This window comes from Haliotis rubra, unplaced genomic scaffold (genome assembly GCF_003918875.1).
Source record: "Haliotis rubra isolate DU_JTF1 unplaced genomic scaffold, ASM391887v1 Scf1, whole genome shotgun sequence".
Classification (NCBI taxonomy): domain Eukaryota; kingdom Metazoa; phylum Mollusca; class Gastropoda; order Lepetellida; family Haliotidae; genus Haliotis; species Haliotis rubra.
The window spans coordinates 7,850,173-7,875,207 of NW_025764891.1; the positions used below are offsets into that span (position 1 = coordinate 7,850,173).

Sequence of the window (25,035 nt, forward strand, 5' to 3'; positions counted from 1 at the left end):
GGCAGCATTGGTAATGTAAATCAAGAACATAAAATTTTATTTTATCAACATGTTAAGATATTATCAAAGATCTTTTCATGTGCCTGAACAGGCAAGACACCATTATTGGAGAATTGGTACACATATTTAAAAGATTTAGAATAATTAAATGTGATTTCTTGGTGATCTATTTAAGGACACAGTAGAGTGCAAGAAAAATACAAGACATGCATTTTACTTTATAGAGAAATAGTTTGTATACTGCTGGTGCCTTTCATTATTATGTGTACATATATGCAAATGAAAACTGCTTCAGTTTCTAATCGAAGGGTTTAGGTCTTTTCCTCCATTGGTGAAAGATGCCATCAGCCTCTGAAATTGTTTACATGTATATTTCCTTAAAGATATTTGGGAGAATGAGGACAGCCAATCTACAGAGGTTTGTGGGATAAAAAACAAACAACAACAAAACAGTTTGACCACAAAGTACAGTTACATGGTCCAAAACGAACCCGTTTCACATACATACACTACTGACCTTGAGCGTGACCTTGACCTTGGAATGATATTAATGAATAATAAGAAGAAAAAATTACTGCAAGATTGCAAGTTTTTAACTCAGTTATTTGAAAGTAACCAAGATTTTTTCATTTCACTGAAATTAAGTCACAAACATTCCCATGGAATTTAACTGAAAGAAAGCATTGTATCCAACTTAATCCATTTCTGTATCTTATTATCATACATTCATACCAGTCAAAGTGACCTACTTTTGGTCAAATCATGTTATAACTAGTTTATAACAGAACTACTCATAATGAATAACACTACTTATGACTGAAGTCTACTGGATATGTGTATACTAACCAGGCTTATCACAGGGTATTTTCGGGTCTCTGCTTCCATCAATGACAATACCATCCTCATCCCTACTGTCAAGATTGTCCAAAGAAACATCTGCAGTTCCATCTCCTTCAGAATTCACCCTCCTCACATACTCTGTAGGAACACCTGACTTCAACATTGGTCGCTTTTTGTCTCTTTGAGCTCTGAACAAGGTGCTGCCTTTGTTGTGCAACTTCATCCCAGTATGGGGATTTGGTTGCACAGTTTGAAGCACCATATGTTTGGTATTGATATTGTCTGCACATCTTGTTCCTGTTTGTGTTGGTTTGTATACTCCAAAGTCTAATGCACAAGTAGCATCAATGGCCATTTGTTCGGTAATGACGGCCACAGGAATGTATTCTGACCTTTTGACTTTCATCTTCAGTCTGAATTTCTTTCCCATCTCTGGAGACTCTGAGTCTCGCAGGAGAGAGGTCATATCTCTGGGGTCATTCTTTTTCCTCCTGTTTCTCACCCGTCCACCAAGATTCTTCATAATCTTCATTTCCTCCTCACCCCAGCTAAACAATTCTGCAAACTCATTCCTGACCTGAGTCCTCTTGGCATACCCAAAAGGTCTGTCTCTAACACTTGAGTCCATCTCAATGACACTAACACTTTCCTCACTATGTCCATAACTCCAGTTAATTCTCCTCATCTCCTCATCAGTATGATCAGAACCTTCTCCATAGTCCCCATACAATGGTTCCTCATACTCTTCCATCATCATGTCCCAATTGTCACCAATCTCTTCTGGACTGCCAGATTGTCCATAGATGCTAGTTCGGCCTGATGGATACCCAATGTCCTTCGAGGTTCCTTTCCTATGAGTGAACACAATGTTCTTCCTCCGTTTCTTCTTAATGCCCAATGCCTTGATATCATCTGGCTCCAGATTTCTCAAGAGTCTTTCCTCGGTTCTCCAGTGAAGTTTACCAGCATCACCTTCCATGTCAACAAATTTATTTCTCCATCCTTTGATCTTTGTGATGTCTGATGTTTTCTCTGGATGCCGGAAACCAGAGTAAGGATCTCCTCTTTCTCTTGTCAACTGCAGATTATCAAACTCTTCTTTCAACATCCTCTTATATTTCTTCCATTTCATGTGTTGTCCTCTAAGGTTCAGTGAACTGGGAGTCTTAGCTTTACCTTGTTCTGGACTGTCTCCTTCCTGTTTTTCTTTCTCAAAAGACAACAAACGTGAAACACCAAGCAAATGGTTAGCATCCTTGTCCCAATGATTCTTCTTCTCCACAGCAATATGAGCATCCATAATATCCTTAGATGCAAATGACACAAACAATACACCCTCAACTTCATCAAAATCTGGTTCAATATCCCTAACCTCAAAACTATAATCTACACTTTCTGGAGATGCATTATGCTCTTCTCTATCAAAAGACTGGTCACATTTGAAGTTCAATTTCTTAACATCTTCTAAATAGTTTTCTAGTTCATCACTAACAAATGCAGATTTCTTATTTAAATTGCAGTCTTTCTCAGCTTTTGCTAAAATTTCCAGTGGTAAAGGTTCCTTAGTTCGATACAGTTTTCTCCACAGTGGAATCCTTTTACCTTCAACAGTTTCTTCAGATTTTGAACCTTTGTCTGAAGAGTCAGGAGGAGCAGGATCACATTGCACAGACTGTTGCTCACCTTCTGGTTCATGTTTGACACACACCTCCTCGATCACCGATTTCACAGGTGACAAAAGATGTTTTTTGAGAAGACAACCTTCACTTTTATCTAAAACCAGGATATTATCCTTAACTACATCTTTTACACTCTCAGATGGAGGTTTCACTGGACTAGACTGAGTTTGCCTTTGAGACGTACTCAGTAATATTGGATCTGCCACTTTACCTGTAAGTCTGCGATACAATTCGCCACATTTTACATCCGGAGGAACCGTGTCATTTTCTACATCACTCTTCCTGTCCGACTGTATTTTAGAATCAACTCCTTGTGGTACAGAGCTGGAGGTCTCTGCTTCCATCTGATCCACAAGATGCGACAGAGTGTCAGAATTGTGGCTTGTGTTTAAAGAAGACACATCTGAACATTCCTCCTCTTCCATACACTGAGTTGATTCTAGAGGCACAAACAAGGCCGTCTTTATTCGATTATCAACTTTAGTAATGAGATCCAGCAATCCTTTGCTCCTTACACCTACATCCTCAGTAACAGAATTACCACTGGGCTCATTTAATGTACTGGTACTGGGTTTGGGAGAACTTGATGTTATGGGAAGAGCATTTACTGCAGTTGGAGATGACCCTGATATAACTGGACTATCGTCTTCTGTTTCAGCTATGTTTTTCACTATTTGCTCTTTACACAGTTCTACAAAGTCCAACTGTCTAATCACCCCAGATTTGCTCTCACTATCTTTACCTTTATTTGTCTCTTCACAAAGCTGACCTTTAAGGGTTAGCATAAACTCATTTGGTGATGTTTTGGAAGAAACCTTGCCCTTCTTTACGAGGGGCATATATACAACATTATCGTCCTGAAGTTTAACACTAGGGGATCGGATCCTTCTCTCCCCTCTAGGAGATGCTGATCCACTTCTCCTCTTGTCAGGAACATCATTAGCCTTCTTAATAGTCCTTGGACTCCTGGCAGGGCTGTTAGACTTCCTTCTTGGTTCTGCATCTGGCTTATCAGGACTATCACCTTTTAATGAGTTTCTCCTTGGAGACTTTTTTCTTGGTGATAGTCCTGACTTTTCAGATTTCCTTTTCTGTCCATCAACCTTTTCAGAAACAGACCTTAGCACTTTCATTGCAGAGGAAATTGCAGTGCTTGCAACCTCCTGACCTGGACCCTTCTTGTTTGGGGACAATTTCTTTGACCTGGACCCTTTTTCCTTGATCTCATTCTGAAATTGTTCAAAAATGTTCTTTGCTTTGCGATCACCTTTTGGACTTTTCCTCCTAGGACTTTTTGGCCTCTCACTAGATCGTTTTGTTGACTGATGACTATTTGACCTTCTGATACAGTGAGGTGGAGTTTCTTTCATTGTTAGTCCTTCGTTACCTTCTGCAGGATCAGGACCTTTGTATATATCCTTAATGCATACAAGAGCTACTGGCAAGGTCTCTGACTTTGGAAGCGTGATAACTGCTTCATGAATGCTTGGAAACACAGACACAGATTCCACATCAGGAGTTGATGAGGAAGATGGCTGATCGTTGTCTCGGTATAGCTCAACTTCTTCGGAGCTAGAGTACCTGCGATGGACAAACGGCCACATTTTAAAATTCAGTTTACAATATGCCCAACTCTGTTACATATGGAAGGTGATTCAGTGGTTTGGATGTTTGGGGATACAGTATTTCAATCTAAGGAATTCCAAGTCTATACTCTCTGACATAAAAGGTATGACCTTGACACGTAATTTTGAACAGTGAAAAAACATTGCTCCTTACAAATGTGACTTATTTTCTGAAATGTCTTAAATCTATCATATATATACATTAGTCTTTACTTAAGTGTTCATTGTAGATGTAACTTCAGATAATTATGTACACTAGATCACTAAATATAGCATAATGTTTCATCGTGTCAAACATGCTCTCAAATGTTCATTATGGTGATACTTACAAGGGGGGAATGATTTTCTTGCAGTCAAGAACGACTTTTTTGCACTTCCTTTTGAAGGAGATCTTATACTCTTTCTGGCTTTCAGTTTAGGATACACTGGGGGATACAGGCCAGATTTCCTTTCATACAACTTATGGAGGGGTAGGGCTTTCTGGTTTGGATTCAAATGAACAGGCCTTCCAACAGCTTCAGGAGACACCTGGATCAGATGAGCATTGGGTATGTCAAGGGTAGGATTAGGCCGTGCTCCTGTCTCTTTCCTGGTCAGAGACTGTAGAAGTTCTTGTGCCTCTGCTTTCTTCAAAGCATTGGTAGACTTTCTGGCAGTGAACTTGGTCTTCTTCATGTTCACTGGGCCTGAAATGGGTGTTGGCATATAACCGTCCTCCTTTTCAGCATCCAGATTCACCATCACAGGTGGATCCAGATACTCTTCTTTCTTATTTTTCTTGTCCAAAGCAGTTGATCTGTCTGTTGTTTCCTCCTTTGCCTGTACATCTTCAGACAATTTGTTCTTCTTCTGAGGTGCCAAAATGATCTTCTTGTACAAGCTTCCATCAGTGTTACCCTTCACATCTTCAGCTTCCTTCCCGCCCAACTGCTCCACCAAAGGTTTCAGTTTTCTTGGACTGGGTGTCTTTATTGGCCTCCCAGGAGGCCTAACCTGAGGGTCAACATGCTTTGTCACCCCTGTACCAGAAGAGGAGGCAGTTGACGTCTCTGGTTTCACAGGCCTTCCCTTCCGGGCAGGGTTCTGTCCTGCTTGTTCCGCCTGTCTTGCTGCTCTCTGCTCTGCTTCTAGAAGAAGCTGCTGTTTTCTGGCTGTTGCTTGTAGAACTTGTTTTTTGGTTCTAGCCATATCATGGAAAATCTGAGTTAAGAAAAAGACATACATCAAACAAAACGTCCCCAGCCATTGACAAGATTAACATTGACATTGACATTATTTGTGAAGTTTGGGGCATATGACCACTATTCCTGGAATCACACTTGGGGACACGAAGACTTTGTCACACACATTGTTTCTAACTGAACCTAGGTCTTAAGGGCAGGGTGAATGCTTTAACCATGAAGCTACCTCACAGCCCTATTTAGTGACTGTGAAATAACCTGGATCTGGCTAGTGAGTCCATGAAGCAAGCAAACCAGTTGCTTACTGTAATCCAAACTTTCATTTTGTATTGTATGTTAAGGCTGGATCAAAAAAGGTGCTTAGGTCGTAGGTGCTGGCCTTTATATATGAGTGAGTGAGTGAGTGTGATGAGTGAGTTTAGTTTTACGCCGCTTTCAGCAATATTCCAGCTATATGGCGGCGGTCTGTAAATAATTGAGTCTGGACCAGACAATCCAGTGATCAACAGCATGAGCATTGATCTGCGCAATTGGGAACCGATGGCATGTGTCAACCAAGCCAGTGAGCCTGGCCACCCGATCCCGTTAGTCGCCTCTTACGACCAGCATGTGTTGCTGAAGGTTCATTCTAACCCTGACCTTCATGGGTAATGAATACATCACTTGCAGCAACATTGCAGCAAGATCATGGGGTTTTGAAACCATATTGACAGTATAAACTTGAACTTTAATGAAAGCAGAACCAATATATATTATTCTCCAATTTATTCCTTTCAACAAATACCCTTAAACACTCAAAGGAAAGCCATTCTTGCTGCTCTGCAACATGACACCAAACAGCAAAATGTTTCTAATTAATTCTACATTTCTGAACACGAACAGGAGGAGAATCAATACATTTCAATGTTAACAACATGAAACAGGATCTTGTACAGTTCAATCCCTGACATTAATTGGCAGGGTAGTTATTCAATACTGGATGAACATGAACACTGCACCTGAGACGTACATAATACTTACATCAGTTACAGTGATTTAACTTGGTAGGAAAAGAAGGAGGTTTGCAGTCATTCTTTGTACATATCCACACACTGCCATTGTCAAGAATCTGTAACAGAAGTGGGAATAATACTGTCCAAGATATTGATTTGACCATTTCACTTTTGTGCTTCATTGCATGTGATCTGCACCCCTAAATGAGTCTAGTTTAATTTTTTTTCTTTTAGCAACCGGTTGTTGGAAAAAAATATAAGTGACAGTACATTTAATTAACATATATTAAACTGTGGAGTGGTGAATATTTTTTTTTCATGTTTGTTATATACTAGGGGGTGGTGGGGTAGCGTCATGGTAAAAATGTTCGCTTGTCACGCCTAAGGCCTGGGTTCGAATCCCCACATGGGTACAGAAATGTGGCCCATTTCTGGTGTCCCCTGCCTTGATATTGCTGGAATATTGCTAAAACCACTCACGGTTATATACTAGCTATGGAAGTTGTGGAATAAGTTGTAAGGAAAGCAGAATCTTGAATTACACAAACATTTACTAAGGTGTCCGGATTTCCTGTCAGTGATCAACAGCATGAGCATCGATCTATTGGGATATGATGACATGTGTCAACCAAGTCAGCGAGCCTGACCACCCGATCCCGTTAGTTGCCTTTTATGACAAGCATGGGTTGCTGAAGACCGATTAAAACCCAGATCTTCAAGGGTGGTATCAGATTGTTGGATTTGGTGACTCAGTTGATTCATGTCAACGTATCCCCCCAATTATCTTTATTGGTGTTACTATCATGTGGACAGGGGGTGAGCTATTGAACTTCTGTTCTTTGTGCAGACAGCGGCAGCCCTAAATACAAGTGAGTGAATATGGTTTTAAGCTGCTTTTAGCAATATTTGAGCAATATCATGGCAGGGGAGGAATTGAACCATACCCATCTGGGGAATCGAACCCGGGTCTTCGGTGTGACGAGCGAACACTTTAACCACTAGGCTACCCCACTGTAGTGCCCCATTACCTGCTTTACTTTTAATTAAAGGTAGATTTTTTATTACTAATAACTGGTTTGTTCCAACCAGCCAATCACTGACTTTACTGAAGGTAATCAGATCTGAAATGCTCTGTGTGTTTCAGCATTTGTGTAAAAAGTGTTATTAACACAGTCTGAACATTTTTGAAATCCCTATTATACCACTCAATTAGTCAATTGGTTGCAGTTGGAAGATGAATGTGTTTAGGTGTTATTATCTGCAGGTCGAAGGAATGGTTGCCATTTTGAAATATTTGGCTAAAACTATTTTAGTGCGACTATACAATGAGTGAATGAGTGAGTGAGTGAGTGAGTAATAATATTCAGCCTTCCAAACCTATGCTACTCCACTAGCTCTAAACCAGTGCTGAGGACAAGGAAAGTTCCAATAATACGTCCTCACATACAAGAGTGAGTGAGTGAGTTTAGTTTTACACCGCTTTTAGCAATATTCTAGCAATATCACGGCAGGGGACACCAGAAATGGGCATCACATATTATATCTACGTGGGGAATCGTACATCGTAAACAAACACATTTACAAATTTTGTACACTAACTTTGCTTTGTAATAAGTGACATTGAACTTTGAATAAGCACAACTTGTTTAGAGTAACCTGAGTGTGACGGACCCGTATCCCAGTGCAATTACAGCACTACGATTATTGCATGTGTGCACTGAAGCATGGGAGTTACGTTAATTGGAGTGTTATGATCACTTTGTGGAACGGGGGCTGAGGATCACAATATGTTTCCTTTCAAACAGACAATGATATATAATTTAAGTTGCAATGACCTCAATGGTGACCTTGACAGATCTTGACCAGAACATATCAAAAGTAGGTTCAGAAAACATATTTACCTAAATCCAGTGATTAGGAATAAACCCATAGTAACTACAAACTATGTTTCAACAAAAAATGTTTTACTAACAAAACCAGAAGCAGCCCTGTCAATGGACATGAGGGTTTGCTGTTAAACACTACACGTAGCAATATTACAGCTGTATGACGTTGGCTAGACTAAGGCTTAGTCTCTGAATATATATAATTTTGATAGTAACAAACAAGCCCATTTATATTGAAATGGAGCCCTAGGGAGACCAGAGATTCAGAACCTGAGGAAATCTAGACTTGCTTTATTTAGGGCTTTAGCACTGCAGAGAGGGCTTGGCAGTAGGGAAATTAATGTGGTTCAGGGACTGTGAGACAGACTAGACGTTGGCCTGTAACGTTAGATGTGGTAGGATATGCAAATCTATTCTATGCCTCAGTAACTGCCAACGATATAGCCATTGAACAAAATAATGACCTTGACCTTTGACTTCTTTTGACCTTTATCCATTTAAAGGTTATATACAAAGTTTAATGTTACCTTCATGATACTTTGAGTGTAACCATGTGAGTGAGTGAGTGAGTGAGTGAGTGAGTGAGTGAGTGAGAGTGATATTCATGGTAATATTTACAGACTTTGGCAAAGTTTTGGTTATACTTGCAAGAATGTCCTTGGTTATCTCTTATATAACACAAATGAGACATAGACTTTATAGTGAGTGAGTGAGTATGGTTTTACTGTAAAAATGATTTGGTTCCCCCATAGTAGAAGTTCCATTGGAACTTTTCATTCCAGTATTTGTTCCTGTAATAGTGCATGCGGAACAATTATTTCGTTCCGCACAAACAGAATTTATTCCGGGTAAATAGGAACTTTCACACACATCCTAAAGTGTCTAAAAGAGGGTTTTGTTTGTTGGGGTGGTCTTAAAAAATTGGTTGTTTTTTTGTTGTTGTTGTTGTTGGTTTGTTTTTGGTTTGTTTGTTGTTGTTGTTTTGTTGTTTGTTTGTTGTTGTTGTTTTTTGGGGTGGGGAAAGGAAGAAAGGATTCAATCCTTCGGTATTTGTTCCATGTGGAACAAATCTTGTGGCTATCAAGCAGCATTTATCATGTGTGAAAGTTCCTTATAAAAGGACTCAATATAGTATTGTCGTCAGTGGCACCATTTGTCTTTTTTTGTGGGAATTGGTTTCATCTTTTGTTATGGCTATACAAAATAGCACTAAATTGCCTAAACTGCCATTAGATATGGTTCACCTTTCTTTAAAAATCTGTGCATCTATTTCAAATTATTATTTCAAGGATGTATGTATAATATCTACATATGTCGGGTGATAAGGGTCCTGATCGAAATCCGGACAATACTGAAGAATTGTTCAAATATCGTTGTATTTTAATTTGATCTACAGTTTTGGTAAACGTACAGTGATCAATATGGAAAATTCTGATGGTTGCTAATTTTCTGGTCACTAGTTATCACAAGCTTCAAAGGAGCAGACTTATCCTTGATCTCGTCCGATACATAGTACAAAGAGCAGTGTTTTCCTCTGCCTCCATAATCGGTCTGATCGATCTCTGATGTATTTATAAGTATGACATATATATATAACATATCTTATATGTTATATATATAGGTCATACTTATAAATACATCAGAGTCAGGCGCCTATGTATTGCACCGCCTTGCTGTGTGTGGCAAATGGCCGCTCGTTGATTTGATTTTCACCTAGATCTAACATGATTCACGTGTATTTCGGGCTTGAGAAATCCCGGATGTTTTGCATTCAATAATGACTGGAATAGGTTAGGCCTACGGTATTTGTTCCTGTTCGATGGAATATTTGCCGTATGTGCGGAATTTATATTCGTGTCATCCATTCTCTATTTCACGGCATTTATTCCGAACCGGAACATTTACTACTCGGAACTAAATCATGTTTACATTACACCACTTTTAGCAATATTCCAGCAATATCACAACAGGGGACACCTGAAATGGGCTTCACACATTGTACCCATGTGGGGAATCGAACCCGGGCCTCCAGCGTGACAAGCAAATGCTTTAACCATTAGGCTACCCCACCGCCCCCTCATCGATTTTATAATATACTAGAGGAGCAATGTAGTGGTGGTTGAGTTGGTATACGACTAGTGTTGGGAATCAGAAACCAAATCTACTATCGATTATCGGAGGACTTGTGGTGAACGATTATCGATTTTAATTGAAATATATACATTTTTAATGAAATCACCAGTTTGAAGGGTTTTTCCCCAGGTTTTTCTTATGACTAATACTGTCATGCAATGAAATGCATGCATGCAAAAAAGACACTGGAATTGTAATTAAACTATAAAAGTAGTTAAAATTTTACAATGCGCACAGCTTTACGCTGTTGAGCGCATGTTTGTTCGTGAATATTCGTCAAATTTAATCGCTAGTTTACTTCATTCAAGTGTGTTTAACTAAAACAACAAAAATCCAATTAATCGAAAATATGAATCAGAAACCTGAATAAAAACTTATGACATGAACTTCCAAACTCTTGGATGTCTTATTAGTTCTAAATATTGAATTGTTCATAAATTTCACAGATCTAAGATAGAATATTGTCAGGCAGACACACACAGGCTAAAGGGGACTATGAATGTTATGCTATTTATAGCCAACTGAAATCTCCATGGGGGTTGTTGAACAGTTTCGATTGACATTTAAAATCTGTTAACATTCACGTATTTACATCAACACCTAATGTATCCAATGTATCATAGTGCAGGGTATGAAAAACTCCCAAAAATTTCTGCCAGACCACAGGGCTGGTCAGATGTAAAATATGCCAGTCCTGACCAAAGTTACCTGCTCGCAAATAATTTAGGTTTGACAAGCGACGTAGTTCATCATCCAATTGGAATTTATCATTTATTTTTACGAGTGAATTAATAATGATTTATTATCCTGAAATATTAGGAATATCTTCATATACATGTCTAAATTTAAACCCGACTGTCGGGCAGGTGAATTTGAGAATCCGGCAGTCCGTGTTGAAAATAACCGTCCTGGGCAGTCGGGCATGCAGGTATTTAGAATGCTGGATAGTGGGGTTGTAAGGTAATGAATTGTATTACAGGGCTTGTATAGGCGTACAATGTTGCACTGCAGTATCATTGCAGCACTATCACATACAGTGAGTGAGTGAGTGAGTTTAGTTTTACGCCGCACTTAGCATATATTCCAGCTATATGGCGGCGGTCTGTAAATAATCTAGTCTGGACCAGACAATCCAGTGATCAACTATCACATACAGGCTAAGGCCAGTTGTATATGAAATATCATACAGATCATGATAGATGAAGGACACCATGAATAAAGTGGAACTGCTGTTTTACTGTAAACAAGTGAGTGAGTGAGTGAGTTCAGTATTATGCAGCACTATTCAAGCTATATGGTGGCGGTCTGTAAATAATCGAGTCTTGACCAGACAATCCAGTGATCAACAGCATGAGCATCGACCTATGCAATTGGGAATTTGATGACATGTGTCAACCAAGTCAGCAAGCCTGACCACCTGATTCCATTAGTAGCCTCTTATGACAAGCATGGTTTACTGAAGATCATTTCTAACCCGGGTCTTCATGGGTTTAACTGTAAATTAATTGACATACTTACATCACTTTTCAAGGACTGACTTGCGGTTACTAATCATGTTACAAGGACACACACCTTGCTCTTGGAACCTGAAAATAAAATAGGACCAATGACATATACCAGGTTTTTACCTTGACCAACAAATTAAGGGGTCAACGGGACCCCTACTTACAAATTTCAGGGGTCCGTGCATGAAATACGAGGGTCCTGTAAAGCTGAGGTGAGGTGAAATTGGGTTTAACGTCATCCTTGAGAATATTTCGCTCACGTGCATGCGTGTGTATGTGTATGTGCGGCTGTATGTGCGGCTGCTTGTACTAGCCCAGACACATTACACTGACTCCGAGCCGACCAGTCCTTGTTGTACCCATTAATGCAGAGTGCCAGGCAGGGACCAACAAGTGCCATATTTTAACGTCTTTTGGTATGACGAAGTTGGGGATCGAACCCGCGACCTTCCGCTCCGTGGGCGGACGCTCTAGCCACTACACCACGGTGGCGGTCTCCGGTAAAGTGATGAAATGATGTCGCAGACTGTACTGTAAGGTTTAATGATTACTTTAGTTAATGGACTGACTGACTGAGTTTGGTTTTACGCCGCTTTTAGCAATATTCCAGCAACATCACGGTGAAAAACGCGGGGGACACCAGAAATGGGCTTCACACATTGTACCCATGTGGGGATTCGAACCCGGGTCTTCGGTGTGACACCAAATCCTTTAACTATAGGCTAGCCAACCATTACATTGTATCTCCATCACTGCATACTGTAAGTCATGAAATACGAGTAAGATCAATCAGTTGTTGTCTGAATACGCAAAGATATGACACACACTAAGCTGTGACCACCAAACGAAATTAGTTGGCTGTTGTGTTCTCCAGTTGTGTGCTGGGACCTACATCGAGTGTGGTAAACAAAGAGCGAGTGAGTGAGTGAGCAAATCACTTCTGGCAATATTGCAGCAAAATCATGGCAAGAGACATCATGTGGCTTGAAACATGAGGACCTTATATGTAACATATAGGCCTGATACATTTAGCACAGTCTGTTAGGGGTGATCAGCCAAGACTGTGAGTGAGTGAGTGAGTTTAGTTTTACGCCGCTTTTAGCTATATTCCAGCAATATCACGGCGGGGGACACCAGAAATGGGCTTCACACATTGTACCCATGTGGGGAATCGAACCCAGGTCTTCGGCGTGATGAGCGAACGCTTTAACCACAAGGCTACCCCACCATGAATGCCAAGACTATGAAACCAGTGTGCTGTAAATAAGTGAGTGAGTGAGTGAGTGAGTGAGTTCGGGTTTGATGTCACTCTCAAGAGTATTTATATGATATCATGACATGTCTGCTTATTTCAGGACAAAAGACGGAAGTGATGCGAGTGTTAGATGTTGAACACTTGTGTGACAGTGACTAGCATGTTACCGTGCTGACAAGTCAAGAAACACTATCCATGAGAGCAGCAACTGGATTGGTTGGTTGGTTGGTTGCGTAATGACACATTCAGCAATATTCCAGCTAAACGACAGCAATCTGTAAATAATAGAGTCTGGACCAGACAATCCAGTGATCAACATGAGCATAGATCTACGCAATACGATGACATGTGTCAACCAACTCAGCGAGCCTGACCACCGAATCCTGTAAGTCGCCTCTTACGACAAGCATGGGTTACTGAAGGCCAATTCTAACCCGGATCTTCACGGGTTAGATGAATAGGAGATCCACGCCCCTATAAAGTCAGTTAGTGAATGAGCGAGCGTGTTTTTCTTCCAGAATCTTAATCCAGGAAGGTTAATAATACCATATCTAGTACACACACAGAGAGTTACTTATTTCCTTGTTTCCATCAACAGCAAAGTTACAGCTTAGAATTATGTTACATAAAACCAACATGACAAATATTTTGTCACCATTGATTATTCCTTCTCGCATGATAAATAACCACTTACAATTCTAATTACCAGACAAAAATCATCCTTATATTCTCATTTCATTTCAACTGGATTTCCTTTAAGAAAGTCATTTAAAAACAGTGAAAATATCAGAACTCATTTCACAATATTTAAACTGCAAAGTATACTCAACTGAATAACAAACACTCCTTGTGCCTAGTTTTTTATTTATAGCATTACTCTAAAATTAGAATTTGTGTTCATGTTTTTAAGTAATGACTTAACTAAAACTCATTTTCAACAAATATTTTGGTGCACTGAACAGTAATTCTAGCTCGACAATGTGTGATACTCGATTCTGATTGGCTGAGACCTCATCGAAATCGTACTTAAATGACAGTTTAAGGACCGCTAATTAAAGTGACCGATTCACCGCATATGAATACATCGAACCCGTTGACCCTATTGTTTGTAAACAAACATGTCTGACATCGGAGACTTCTTTGATGTTTTTGAACTGAAAAGCGAATGGTTCGACAAAGAATTTCAGGAGCCTAATGCAAATGAAGAAACTTTGAAGCTGGAAAATTCTACAGGTAGAGATATTCGTTTCACATTTCTTAAATTGAAAAGTCAGCAGGCGTCAATTCGAACGCTAGGTGTATGTCTATTCGTATAAAAAGGAAAGAAAGAAAATGGACTGAAAATATTCCTCAATTTATCTCTTGTATTGTACGAAATGTTTCCTAGCATAAATAATCAATTATTACGAAATTCAACGGCAGTTTAATTTATTCATAAGTAAATATTTCACTCAAATTTACCATTTTACTGTTTTAGATATCAAAAATGAACCTGCTACCAAGCGTTCAAAACAGTGACCGACAATGATCTGGAACATATTGTTTTGGATTCGAGGAGCGAAACCACCCTTCAAACAACTGCGTGGGGAGTAAAAATCTTGAAACGTAAGAGCAAAGACAATCTTTTAAATCAACAAAATTATCAAGATTTGGCCTAACATATCCTATGATAAACGAGGGTGATGTAAATCATCTTGAACATGTTAAATAAAGTTGTTACTTACCTTTTAACAAAATATTAAAACATTGAAGCTCACATAAAATAATATTTTTATATTAAAATATATTTCCAGAGTGGCTACAATTTCACGAACTCTCTCCCGAGTTTGAGACACTTCCAGTTGATGAAATGAACGCTCTGCTGAAGCGATTCTATGCTGAAGTCCGAACTTCCGACGGGAATTATTATGCCAAGTCATCGTATGTGGGGATCCGAGCACTGACACCTTAGACAGCCACCATTTAACATGAACATTAACATTCTTCAAGACAAAGAATTTCACTCGGCCAACGCCGTTTTTGCAGCAATGTTAAAAAAACCAAGCATTGTCACTAAGGTGACATAATCCCCGCCGCAAATTATCAAATGAAACTCATAAAGTAATGAAAGTTTAAGTTAAATGTCAACAAAAACATGACCAGTCAACCTCTCTTGATATCTTGCTCTTTAGGTGTTCAAACACACACATATTTTCAAAACTGACTTTGACCTTGACATGAATGTCATAGTGTATGAAATATGCAAAAATAGTACTAAAGAAATTGCTTATTGAAAAACATTTAAGGGAAGTCTTGAAACATAGAGATTTTTTCTGGGTTACATCTTCTTTTTATTCTAAAATGCCAATCAAGCATCTAAGTCTTGAAAGTCTGAAGAAAATCCAGTGAACCGTTCTTGAAATATCTTGCTGACAATTCAGGTTAACATGCTGAAATCTTCAAAGTGTCGCTGTGACCTTGAAAATTAAGTGAAGGTCACCAAAATTGACTGGGCCCTGCACCTTCCCTAGATAAAGCTTGGTTTCAAATATGAAGACAATCCAGTGAACGGTTCTTGAGATAGCTTAACATGCAGATTTACATGCTGAAATCTTCAGTGTCACCATGACCTTGAAAATTATGTGAAGGTCAACAAAATCGACTGGGCCCTGCGCCTTCCCTAGATAAAGCTTGGTATTGAATATGAGGAAATTCCCGTGAACGATTCTTGAGACAGCTTAACATGCAGGTAAAACGTGAAATGAAGGTCAAGGTCAACAAACCTGACTTGGACCTTTCTTATACTGTGATGAACCTAGGTACCAAATATGAAAGAATCTAGAGAACAGTTCTTAAGATATTCCAATTCGTATGGTAATGTACGTACGTGTACGTACGTACGTACGGAGCCTAATACTATATCCTAATATATAATAAAGCAGTTAGGTCTTGATAATCCAGCACATCACAATGCCATTTCAGATGGTGATTTAGCTAAAATTAGAAACCAACAAAATTTGGAAAACCCTGTAGACCTTCAAAACAAAGTGTGGTTTGATTTGACCCTAGGGTTTGGACGAAGGGGCTGTGAGAATCAGAGGGAGTTGTCTGTTCATTCCTTTGTTGTCGAAACAGACGATGTTGGCTGTGAATTCATATCCATGACACATAGCGAATCCACGAAAAATCATCCTGGGGGCGTCGGCGATTCTGAGTACACAAAGCCACGCATATATGCGACAGGAACTCCCCTCTGTCCTGTTGCATCCTTTCGAAAGTACATGTCCAAGTTAAATCCAGAAAATGAAGCCCTCTTTCAGCAGCCTCGTAAGAATGTGTGTGAGAATGATGAAGTTTGGCACACAAGTAAGCCCCTCGGTCACAACACACTGAAAACGATCATGAAACGGATCTCGGCCAGTTGCGAGTTGAGCTAACGCGTTCGTTTTTTAAATTACATTTAGCGGTCTTAAATCAACGATAAAGGACCGCAAAATTGAAAACAGAGTAGCTTTATCTTCTAAATGTTTGGAAACATTTCCAAGTTATTCATCAATACTTGGAGGCCACTTGTTAAGGCTGGTGTAAAATCAGCAATGGATGTTAAGCTGTCCTCAGTTTTTGCTGTGTTACCAATCTCATGCCAAGACTGATTTTTCATTCTGACATGAAATAATAAAATGTTTTCTTATCTCAATTTTCCATGCCGCTGAGAAAAATGCCCTGATGTGAGACTAATCATTCTCTTACTCTTCTCGCATGCTGACAACAAACCAGGTCAGCTTGACCTTTCATAATCTATATTCATAAAAACTTAAACATTAAATATTAATTCAAACACTATTACCAAGTTATCCAAATTTAAATATTTAATAAAATAGATGACACAATTATTGAGAATGATTCTGTAGTTAAATATAAGAACCAGTTTTGTCTGACGGTGTGGCTATAAACATCGAGTAGCTAATGGTGGTTACAGGAACACAGTATTTTTTTAGCTCGCCATGGACCATTTGTTTGTTTGTGGTAACCTTGGCTGTGTTAAAAGTATGAGGTAGGATAAAACAATCGCATGTCCCACAGGTAAATCAAATTTCCCCAAACTTCTGCTCACTTAGTGAGTGAGTGAAATGTAACAACAAAAGATGTTTTACAAGCAAAACCAGAAGCAGCCCTGTCAATGGATGTGTGAGTTTACTGTTAAACACTACACACAGCAATATTACAGCTGTATGATGTTGGCCTGTAACGTTAGATGTGGTAGGATATGCAAATCTATTTTATGCCTCAGTTACTGACAAGGACATAGCCATTGTACAAAATAATGACCTTGACTTTTGACTTCTTTTGACCTTGATCTATTTAAAGGGTAAATACCAAGTTTAATGATACCTGCATAATGCGCTAAGTGTAAGCATGCGAGCTAGCGAGTGAGTGAGTGAGTGAGAGTAACCTTGGTGTATCACTTCCTTGAACAGGATTTCACTTTTATCACATGCCAGGTGAGGTTATTATAAAGCTAGAAGTGATATAGCACCTTCACCAAGTAGGTGAAATCCAACAACATGGATATGGTGTCTACATGGTGGCAAATTTCGGAGTCAAACTCACAATCAGACTTGAGTGAGTGAGTGAGTGAGTGAGATAGTGAGATTTTACGGTACTTTTAGCAATATTCCAGAAATATAACGGCAACCTACACCAGAAATGGGCTCCAAACATTGTACCCAGTGTACCTGATTGTTAGGAATCAAACACAGGTCTTTGGTGTGATGAGTGAACACTGCAACCACTAAACTACCTGACCAACCCCTGGTATAACTAGCAGACTATAAACTCCACAATTAATTGCCTCCACCTCCACCAGTGCATTCAAGACATCACAAAAGACAGGTTAAAATGATATTACACTGGTGAGTGAGTGAGTGAGTTTTGTTTTACACTGCACTCAGTAATATTCCAGCTATATGGTGGCGATCTAAATAATCAAGTCTGGACCAGACAATCTAGTGATCAATAGCATAAGCATTGATCTACGCAATTGGGATACGATGACAAGTGTCAACCAAGTCAGCAAGCCTGACCACCCGATCCCATTAGTCGCCTCTTACGACAAGCATGGGTTACTGAAGATCAATTCTAACCCGGATCTTCACGGATCCCCTGCCAAGTACATAAGCCAAGATGATTGAAAGGTGGTAGGGTTTGTATCGCCATCTTATCCCACCTGGTACCCATTTGCTGCTAGAGCTTGTGCTTTGGATGTTGCAGTGATGGGAATGGTATGGGAATTGATCACAATATAGTAACCTTGTTGTAACCAACAGATTATTGATGATCACTGAGTCAGCGAGCCTGACCACCTGATCCCGTTAATCGCCTCTTACGATAAGCATAGTCGCCTTCTGCGGCAAGCATGGGTTGCTGAAGACCTATTCTACCCCGGATCTTCACGGGTCCCATTAGCAGGAACCAGAAAGGTCATGTGCTTACTTGGTACAGTGAGGAGTAGATTTTGTCTACATCTCTATCTATGCTTATGCAGAATGAAATGACCAGACATGTGACCATGGCTGCACAGAAAGCATAAATTGAAAAGCAGAATCTGATAAAATGGGTGAGTGGAATATATAGAATACCTGAGGTACAACAGCTCATGATATAATACATGATGGTGGGTGAGTGAGTGTGGGTTTACGCTGCTTTTAGCAATATTCAAGCAATATCATGGTTGGGGTCCACCAAAATGGGCTTCCCACATTGTACCCATGTGGTGATTCGAACCCGGGTCTTCGGCGCGACAAGCGAACACTTTAACCACTAGGCTACCCCACTGCATTAATAATACATGATAAACAGCTCCACATGACAGCAGATATTGTACAGAAGGTATATTACATTTCTTATCTTATGAACCCTATGGGATCAAACCAAGGTCTTTATCAATTGCAATCTGAAGTACTTGTTTGAGCTTTTCTTTCTTGTGATCATGAACACTCCCCGACATCTCAAAAATAAAAACAAACAAGAAAGTAGGAGACATCTAAACACCCATTAGCAGCCATTTAGATAATTTCAAAATTATGACCTTAAATATTTGGGAACAAATGTGTCCTAAATATCCTCCAATATGAAAGTTGTATGACCATCGTTGAAGAGATTGGCATGAAGGTTGTCATCTACCCGTTAGTTGGGCTGTGTTGGCAGCAATTTTGAAAAGACCTTAATTTTTTTGTTTGCATTCAAATATATGGAAAAAACAGTCTGGTGCAGACACTTCAGAGAATAATATCATGAGCATAGATCTATGCAGGTGGGATACGATGATGTTCATTAGTATATAGGGCTGTAAGTGTAACTATGTATCAAACTATTTTTGCGCAGCGCAAAATACAGGAAGTACCAGATTCGTTCACCTTGATTTAGAGTTATCCACCCTTTACCTGTGAACTGTTTACTTGAACTGGGTTTCAAGTTTCTTGTCAGTTATTTAAAGACGCTGAAATTACTTCAGCTTGTTTTTATTTCATATAAACTATCCATTCATTTGGGAAAAGACTTCAAATGAGACAATTCAAGGAGAAACAATCTATCGCAATAGTATTAAAATATTTAGTCGCAATAGTATGTTGCAACAGACTATTGCTATGGCAATAGTTGTTTCGCCCTCAATAGTTACCCCTATTAATATAGTCTGCAAGCCTGACCACCTAAATCTGTTAGTTGCATATTGTGACAAGCAACACATACAGAAGATGAACTCTAACTGGAACTTCAAGGGTTGAGGCGTGTTGTTACAGGACAAAGAGGACATGCTATCAGTAATATGTTATTAATAAATTCAGTTATCTTAGTGGAGTTTTTATATTCAGTGCTGAGAGGTTGCATAAAGTTATGGGGAATATTTGCAAAATTACACCTTTGAGGTTTCAATACAATGTAACCACAAGTCAATTTTCATAATCATGATACTGATGTATGCAAAAAAAAAGGTAAGCCGCAAACATGTGAAATTCAACATCAGCACTTGCCATGTTACAAGCTGAATCTAAATGTTATGCACACAATTTCTAGAATCCTTAAATGTTTGAGTACTCACTGACTTGGCTGCCTTGCCATTGTATCTCGCTTGTGCAGACTGAAGCTCACGATGTCAATCACTGGATTGCCTGGTCCAGACTCAAATATTACTTACAGACACCATCATTGCTGGAATATTGCTGAGTGTAGCATTAAATAACTAACAACCTCAATATGCAATGTCAACGACAGAAAACAACCAGTATCAATTAGCATATTTCAACTGGCAGATATAGCCATGAAAATTCTATGGATGGATCACTGAAAATCAGCACATGCCATTCTCTAGTGTGAGTGAGTGATTGAGTGAGTTTGGTTTTACGCTGCTTCTAGTCATATTCCAGCAATATCATGGCAGGAAACACCAGAAATGGGCTTAACACTGTGTACCCATGGGGGGAATGAAACCCAGATCTTCGGTGTGGCGAGTGAACGCTTTAACCTCTAGGCTAACCCACCATCCCCATTCATTAGAGAAGCAGTATATTCTGTAATGGTTGATATGCAACTAATTCACAGCTTACTTTGTACTAGTGGTTAATGTACTATAACTAGATTTTGGAAGGAAATGACAAACTAGTGAGCACGTCAATCCCTGTAAAAGAGCCACTTACTTGATCAGTAAATCTAAAGATATTTCATCACATGTTAAATATTTACGTGTTTAAATTTTAAACAAATAAGAAACATTGATGTTGGTCAAACATAACAATTGTGATGTACTGCAATTTACTGAAAAACTATTTAACAGCTAAGTCTTATTATAGTTTCACTAAATCTTCAAAAGGATGACAGAATTAAATGTTAGAAGATCATTAACATTTCTTTGTATTTGGTTATCAGTTTAATAGTCATTAATAATCCAGACAGGCCAGACAATCCAGTGACTGACAGCATGAGCATCGACCTACACAATTCGATACAATGACATGCATGATCCCAAGTCCAAGAGTCAAGTTCAAAAGTCAGTCAAAATCACAATCATGGCAGTCTTTTCTTACAAATGTTTTCTTTATTTTACTAAATATTGCTAATAATAACCTTTGAGTCTGCTAGTGTATTATAAGTGTTGTATAAAGTGAATTTAGTATTATCACAGGACGATTAGTAGCTGAACTTACTAGACCAAAGAGAATTTTATTAGATTCAGGCTGTGGACAAGTGACAAATGCTGTATATTGTAACCTTCAATATAATACACCATTAGAAATGATACAGCATGTCTCACTTACATTTAGCATGTTTAGACTTGAAACCGTTGAGAAAGAATGCCTATTTAAAATACCTGTATATATTATTGTATCGCTCACACTGTTAGCACCCCATACACTAGTGAGTGAGTGAGATTTGTTTTATGCCAATTTTAGCAATATTCCAGTAATATCAGGACAAGGGACACCAGAAATGGGCTTCACATATTGTACCCATGTGGGGAATCAAACCCGGTCTTCGGTGTGACGAGCGAACGCTTTAACCGCTAGGCTACACCACCGCCCCTTTATATATATCAGTAGTGCCACTACAATCCAAACAAAGTCAACCTAAGCAACCTTGTAAAACATCAAATACACCTGGCCACATAGAAAAAGAAATTTACTCACTCACTCTTACAATATGTTGTTATACCAATATTTATCCCACACACTGTAATAGTTTACATGATGGGTGAAATCATAATAACATAGAGAAGCACATCAGGGATAATGGGTCCATCCTGTGAAGATGAATATGTCATAAGCAAGAAGAGCTTCCTAATAACTGGACCGTAAGTACCTTAGTGTCACTTGTATAATAACAATGGCTTAATAAAGAATAAACATTGGGCAGCAAAACTGTCTCCACCTTAAGAAATCTGCTAGCCTTGACTATGACACAAATGACAATATGCCAGCACTAGAAGGAAATTAGCATCCACCATGTCCGTTTTGATATAGACCTAAATTACAGTGGTAATCACGATTTGTTTCTTTGCAACTACGCATTCGAAGATGCAATGGGTGTAGGTAATCATCAAAATAGAATAACATTCGTCAAAACATACAAGTTACTTCAAATACCGAAGGGTCGTCCTGACGCATTGTGAGCTTGTCGTCTGCATGCGGACGCACCCCTCCTCTCGAGTCGTCAGGCCTGTACGAATATCCTTCATAAAACGACCTTCCCTGTGTCTGGCGTTTCAGATTTTTCGATGCACTGAACCGTTATACGTTTAGATCATCAAAGGATTAGGTATATATATGCCACCATTCCTTGAATCCATACAGTTTGATGTATTCAAAGAAGGAAGTACTTTCCTGATAACGCCTTTTACGCGGGAATGGGATCAACATTCAACACACACGACGATAGCAACGTGTTTACATGCAGTTAAGTGCAGTTCGTGGTGCCTACAAGTACATCTGTCTATTTGAGAATATGCCATAGGTGTTCATGAAAGTTGGTGCGACATGTTATGAAACACGAGTTCATCTCATTCAAGATATGCGCATTACAGCAATACCAAACGCGCTGCGAGTATCTCACGAACATGCATTTCTGAAGCCGAGTAACACTCGCCCCGCTATCAGCGCCTGTCCTTATAAACAACACCACGACTATTTCAGATACCTCGCATATGGCGAGTAGACACATTCTACGATATATCAGTGAAATCTGATTGTATATAATTTTATGTAAGCTAGAAAATGTGTTCCCAAAAGGTTAACTTACAATATTCCGCCATATTGCCAAATAAAAATGTGTTGCCTCTAAGAACACTGGGTAATATCTCTCGTTGTAAGGCCACGTGTATAGTCACATGATCAGCTAGCTGGTAAGGATTGTGACAGTCGTTTAGGAATGTTTCGCGATGCCATAACCAAACATGCTTGTTTGTGAAGAATATGCAACATAGGACATATTAAATGAGCAGTCTTTATAGCTAAGACTGTGCACAACAAATTAGGTAGACAATCGTTAAGGGTTTGACACCGTGCACTGCGTTGTGGTCGATTTGTTGTGGCTACTATATATGACCTAGATATTCACAATACCGCTGCCGCTAGTAAGCGCACTAACATGTGAGAGGCCCTGGCAGTTTTGGCGTTCAAAATGTGTATTACTGCGCATTTTACGTTCATATTCTCACACGATACTAATAGTACATGTGCTTAATTATCAAAATACAACACCTCTCGATCGCAATCGGTTACAGCTGACACAATAATCCAAAAGAGCGTAGAGGGGCTCGTTTAGGGTTCCGTAATAAGCACAGCGGGCGTATCTTATAACAGTGAAACCAGCGAAGTTAGTGTATCGGGGCGAGTGTCGACACATCCGATCGTCGACCCGCTCACCCGTGTTGTTACTGCAAAACGAAAATATGTAATTTAATTATTTATTTAAGAGATTATAATACGACGTATTCGCGTATAGTTTCTCATTCTCTGCGCTTGTGCTATACGCTGCTCTTTTTATCGACCATATGATCTTAGCAGAAATTAACAGTGTGTCATAGTTTCTCGTTAAATAAAAAAAACATGAATAAAATGTTTTTGTCTAACTTGATTCGGATGATAATTTTTCATGTTTGGCTGCCTCTGCAAGGCATTATAATCCTAATTTTGTTGTTGCATTGTATGTAATATAATATGTTTCCATACAAAATCGGCGACACGTTAAGTCATCTGTGTTTACATACAGTTCTGTCATTCAGATGTATGCAGATATGACCATGAACACAAAGGACTGAGTGAGTGAGTAAGTGAGTGAGTCAGAGAGTTGGGTACTAAGAAAATGAAAACCAATCAAATAGTTTACACAAAATATATACATGGAAGACATTCCCGTGTTAATGATTTACATAAAGCAGGTTGGTAAATACATTTTAAGAGTAAATTGTAAAAAAGAAAAACGAAGATTTCATCTTATTATATTATGATTATCTCAGAAAAAGAGTAGGGGTATGTAATACAATATCTCAGTATGAATCTCTTTCTCGCGCACGTAATAGTACGAAGATTTCAAATATATGGAACAAAGGTAACGTGATACGATATGAAACTGCGTCCGACGCCAAATAATGGCCACCAGCGCAGTAGCTTCATGCTCACAAAGATGGTTGAATTTTATGTGGATGGTTGAATTTTATGTGGATGATGCCCCATAATGCTTTGCGATCAATGGACGCATTACAAATGTCTCTAACGTCACTATCCCGAATGCACAGTCTCCAACTACGCATGAAGAATGACCCCTTACCATTCAGAGCAATGACCCGACGTCGTTGACCGTTGCACACGTCGTCTCAGACTCAGTTATATACAGGCTGCCGTCATGTTACGGAGTTATGATAATCGGTGCGTCAGAAAATCTTCACTAACTCTTCCGTATAGAACTGTTGTACGTAACATATGTTACTGCATGCAATTCATGATAATTGCACGTATGACAGAGCGTGCATGCGTATGTGTGTGCACGTGATGCTGTTTGTATCAATCCGGAGTTAATTTTGATTTAATACTATTAGCCCACTGAGGCACCATGGCACATATATACTCACTCAGACACACTGTACTGAATCTGAGCCGACAGGTTCTTGTTGTCGTCCACTAATGCCGAGCGCCAGGCAGGGAAGCACAACAAGTACCATGTTGTAACTCTTTAGGTATGGCGTGGCTGGGGACCGAACCGCTGAACTTCCGCTCTCCTGTTGGCAGACGCTTTATTCAACTAACCGTGGGGACGACTATAACACATCTGTTGTTGGCATGGTGCTGTGTTGACTCTGTAGTGGTTAAGGGGCGATAGGGTAGCCTAGTGGTTAAAGCATCTGCACGTCACGCTGTAGACCCGGGTTCGATTCCCCACCTGGGTACAATGTGTGAAACCCATTTCTGGTG

At 39.3% G+C, this 25,035-nt stretch overlaps 1 protein-coding gene across 3 annotated transcripts in view; it reads right to left on the reverse strand.

Annotated features, from left to right (window-relative positions):
• The window catches only part of LOC124279626, a 37,007-nt gene extending 14,093 nt beyond the window's left edge, over positions 1–22,914 (reverse strand). For 2 of the 3 annotated variants that reach the window (XM_046715501.1, XM_046715646.1), the window contains exons 1-5: positions 22,865–22,914; positions 11,855–11,922; positions 6,346–6,433; positions 4,474–5,344; positions 847–4,100 (exon numbers count right to left, since the gene is read on the reverse strand). In XM_046715501.1, the coding sequence (XP_046571457.1) occupies positions 847–3,889 (3,043 nt within the window). In that variant the 5' untranslated portion in view covers positions 3,890–4,100; positions 4,474–5,344; positions 6,346–6,433; positions 11,855–11,922; positions 22,865–22,914. The remainder of the gene's footprint in view (positions 1–846; positions 4,101–4,473; positions 5,345–6,345; positions 6,434–11,854; positions 11,923–22,864) is intronic. The other variant, XM_046715573.1, reaches the window with a different exon arrangement.
• Positions 22,915–25,035: the final 2,121 nt, after the last annotated feature.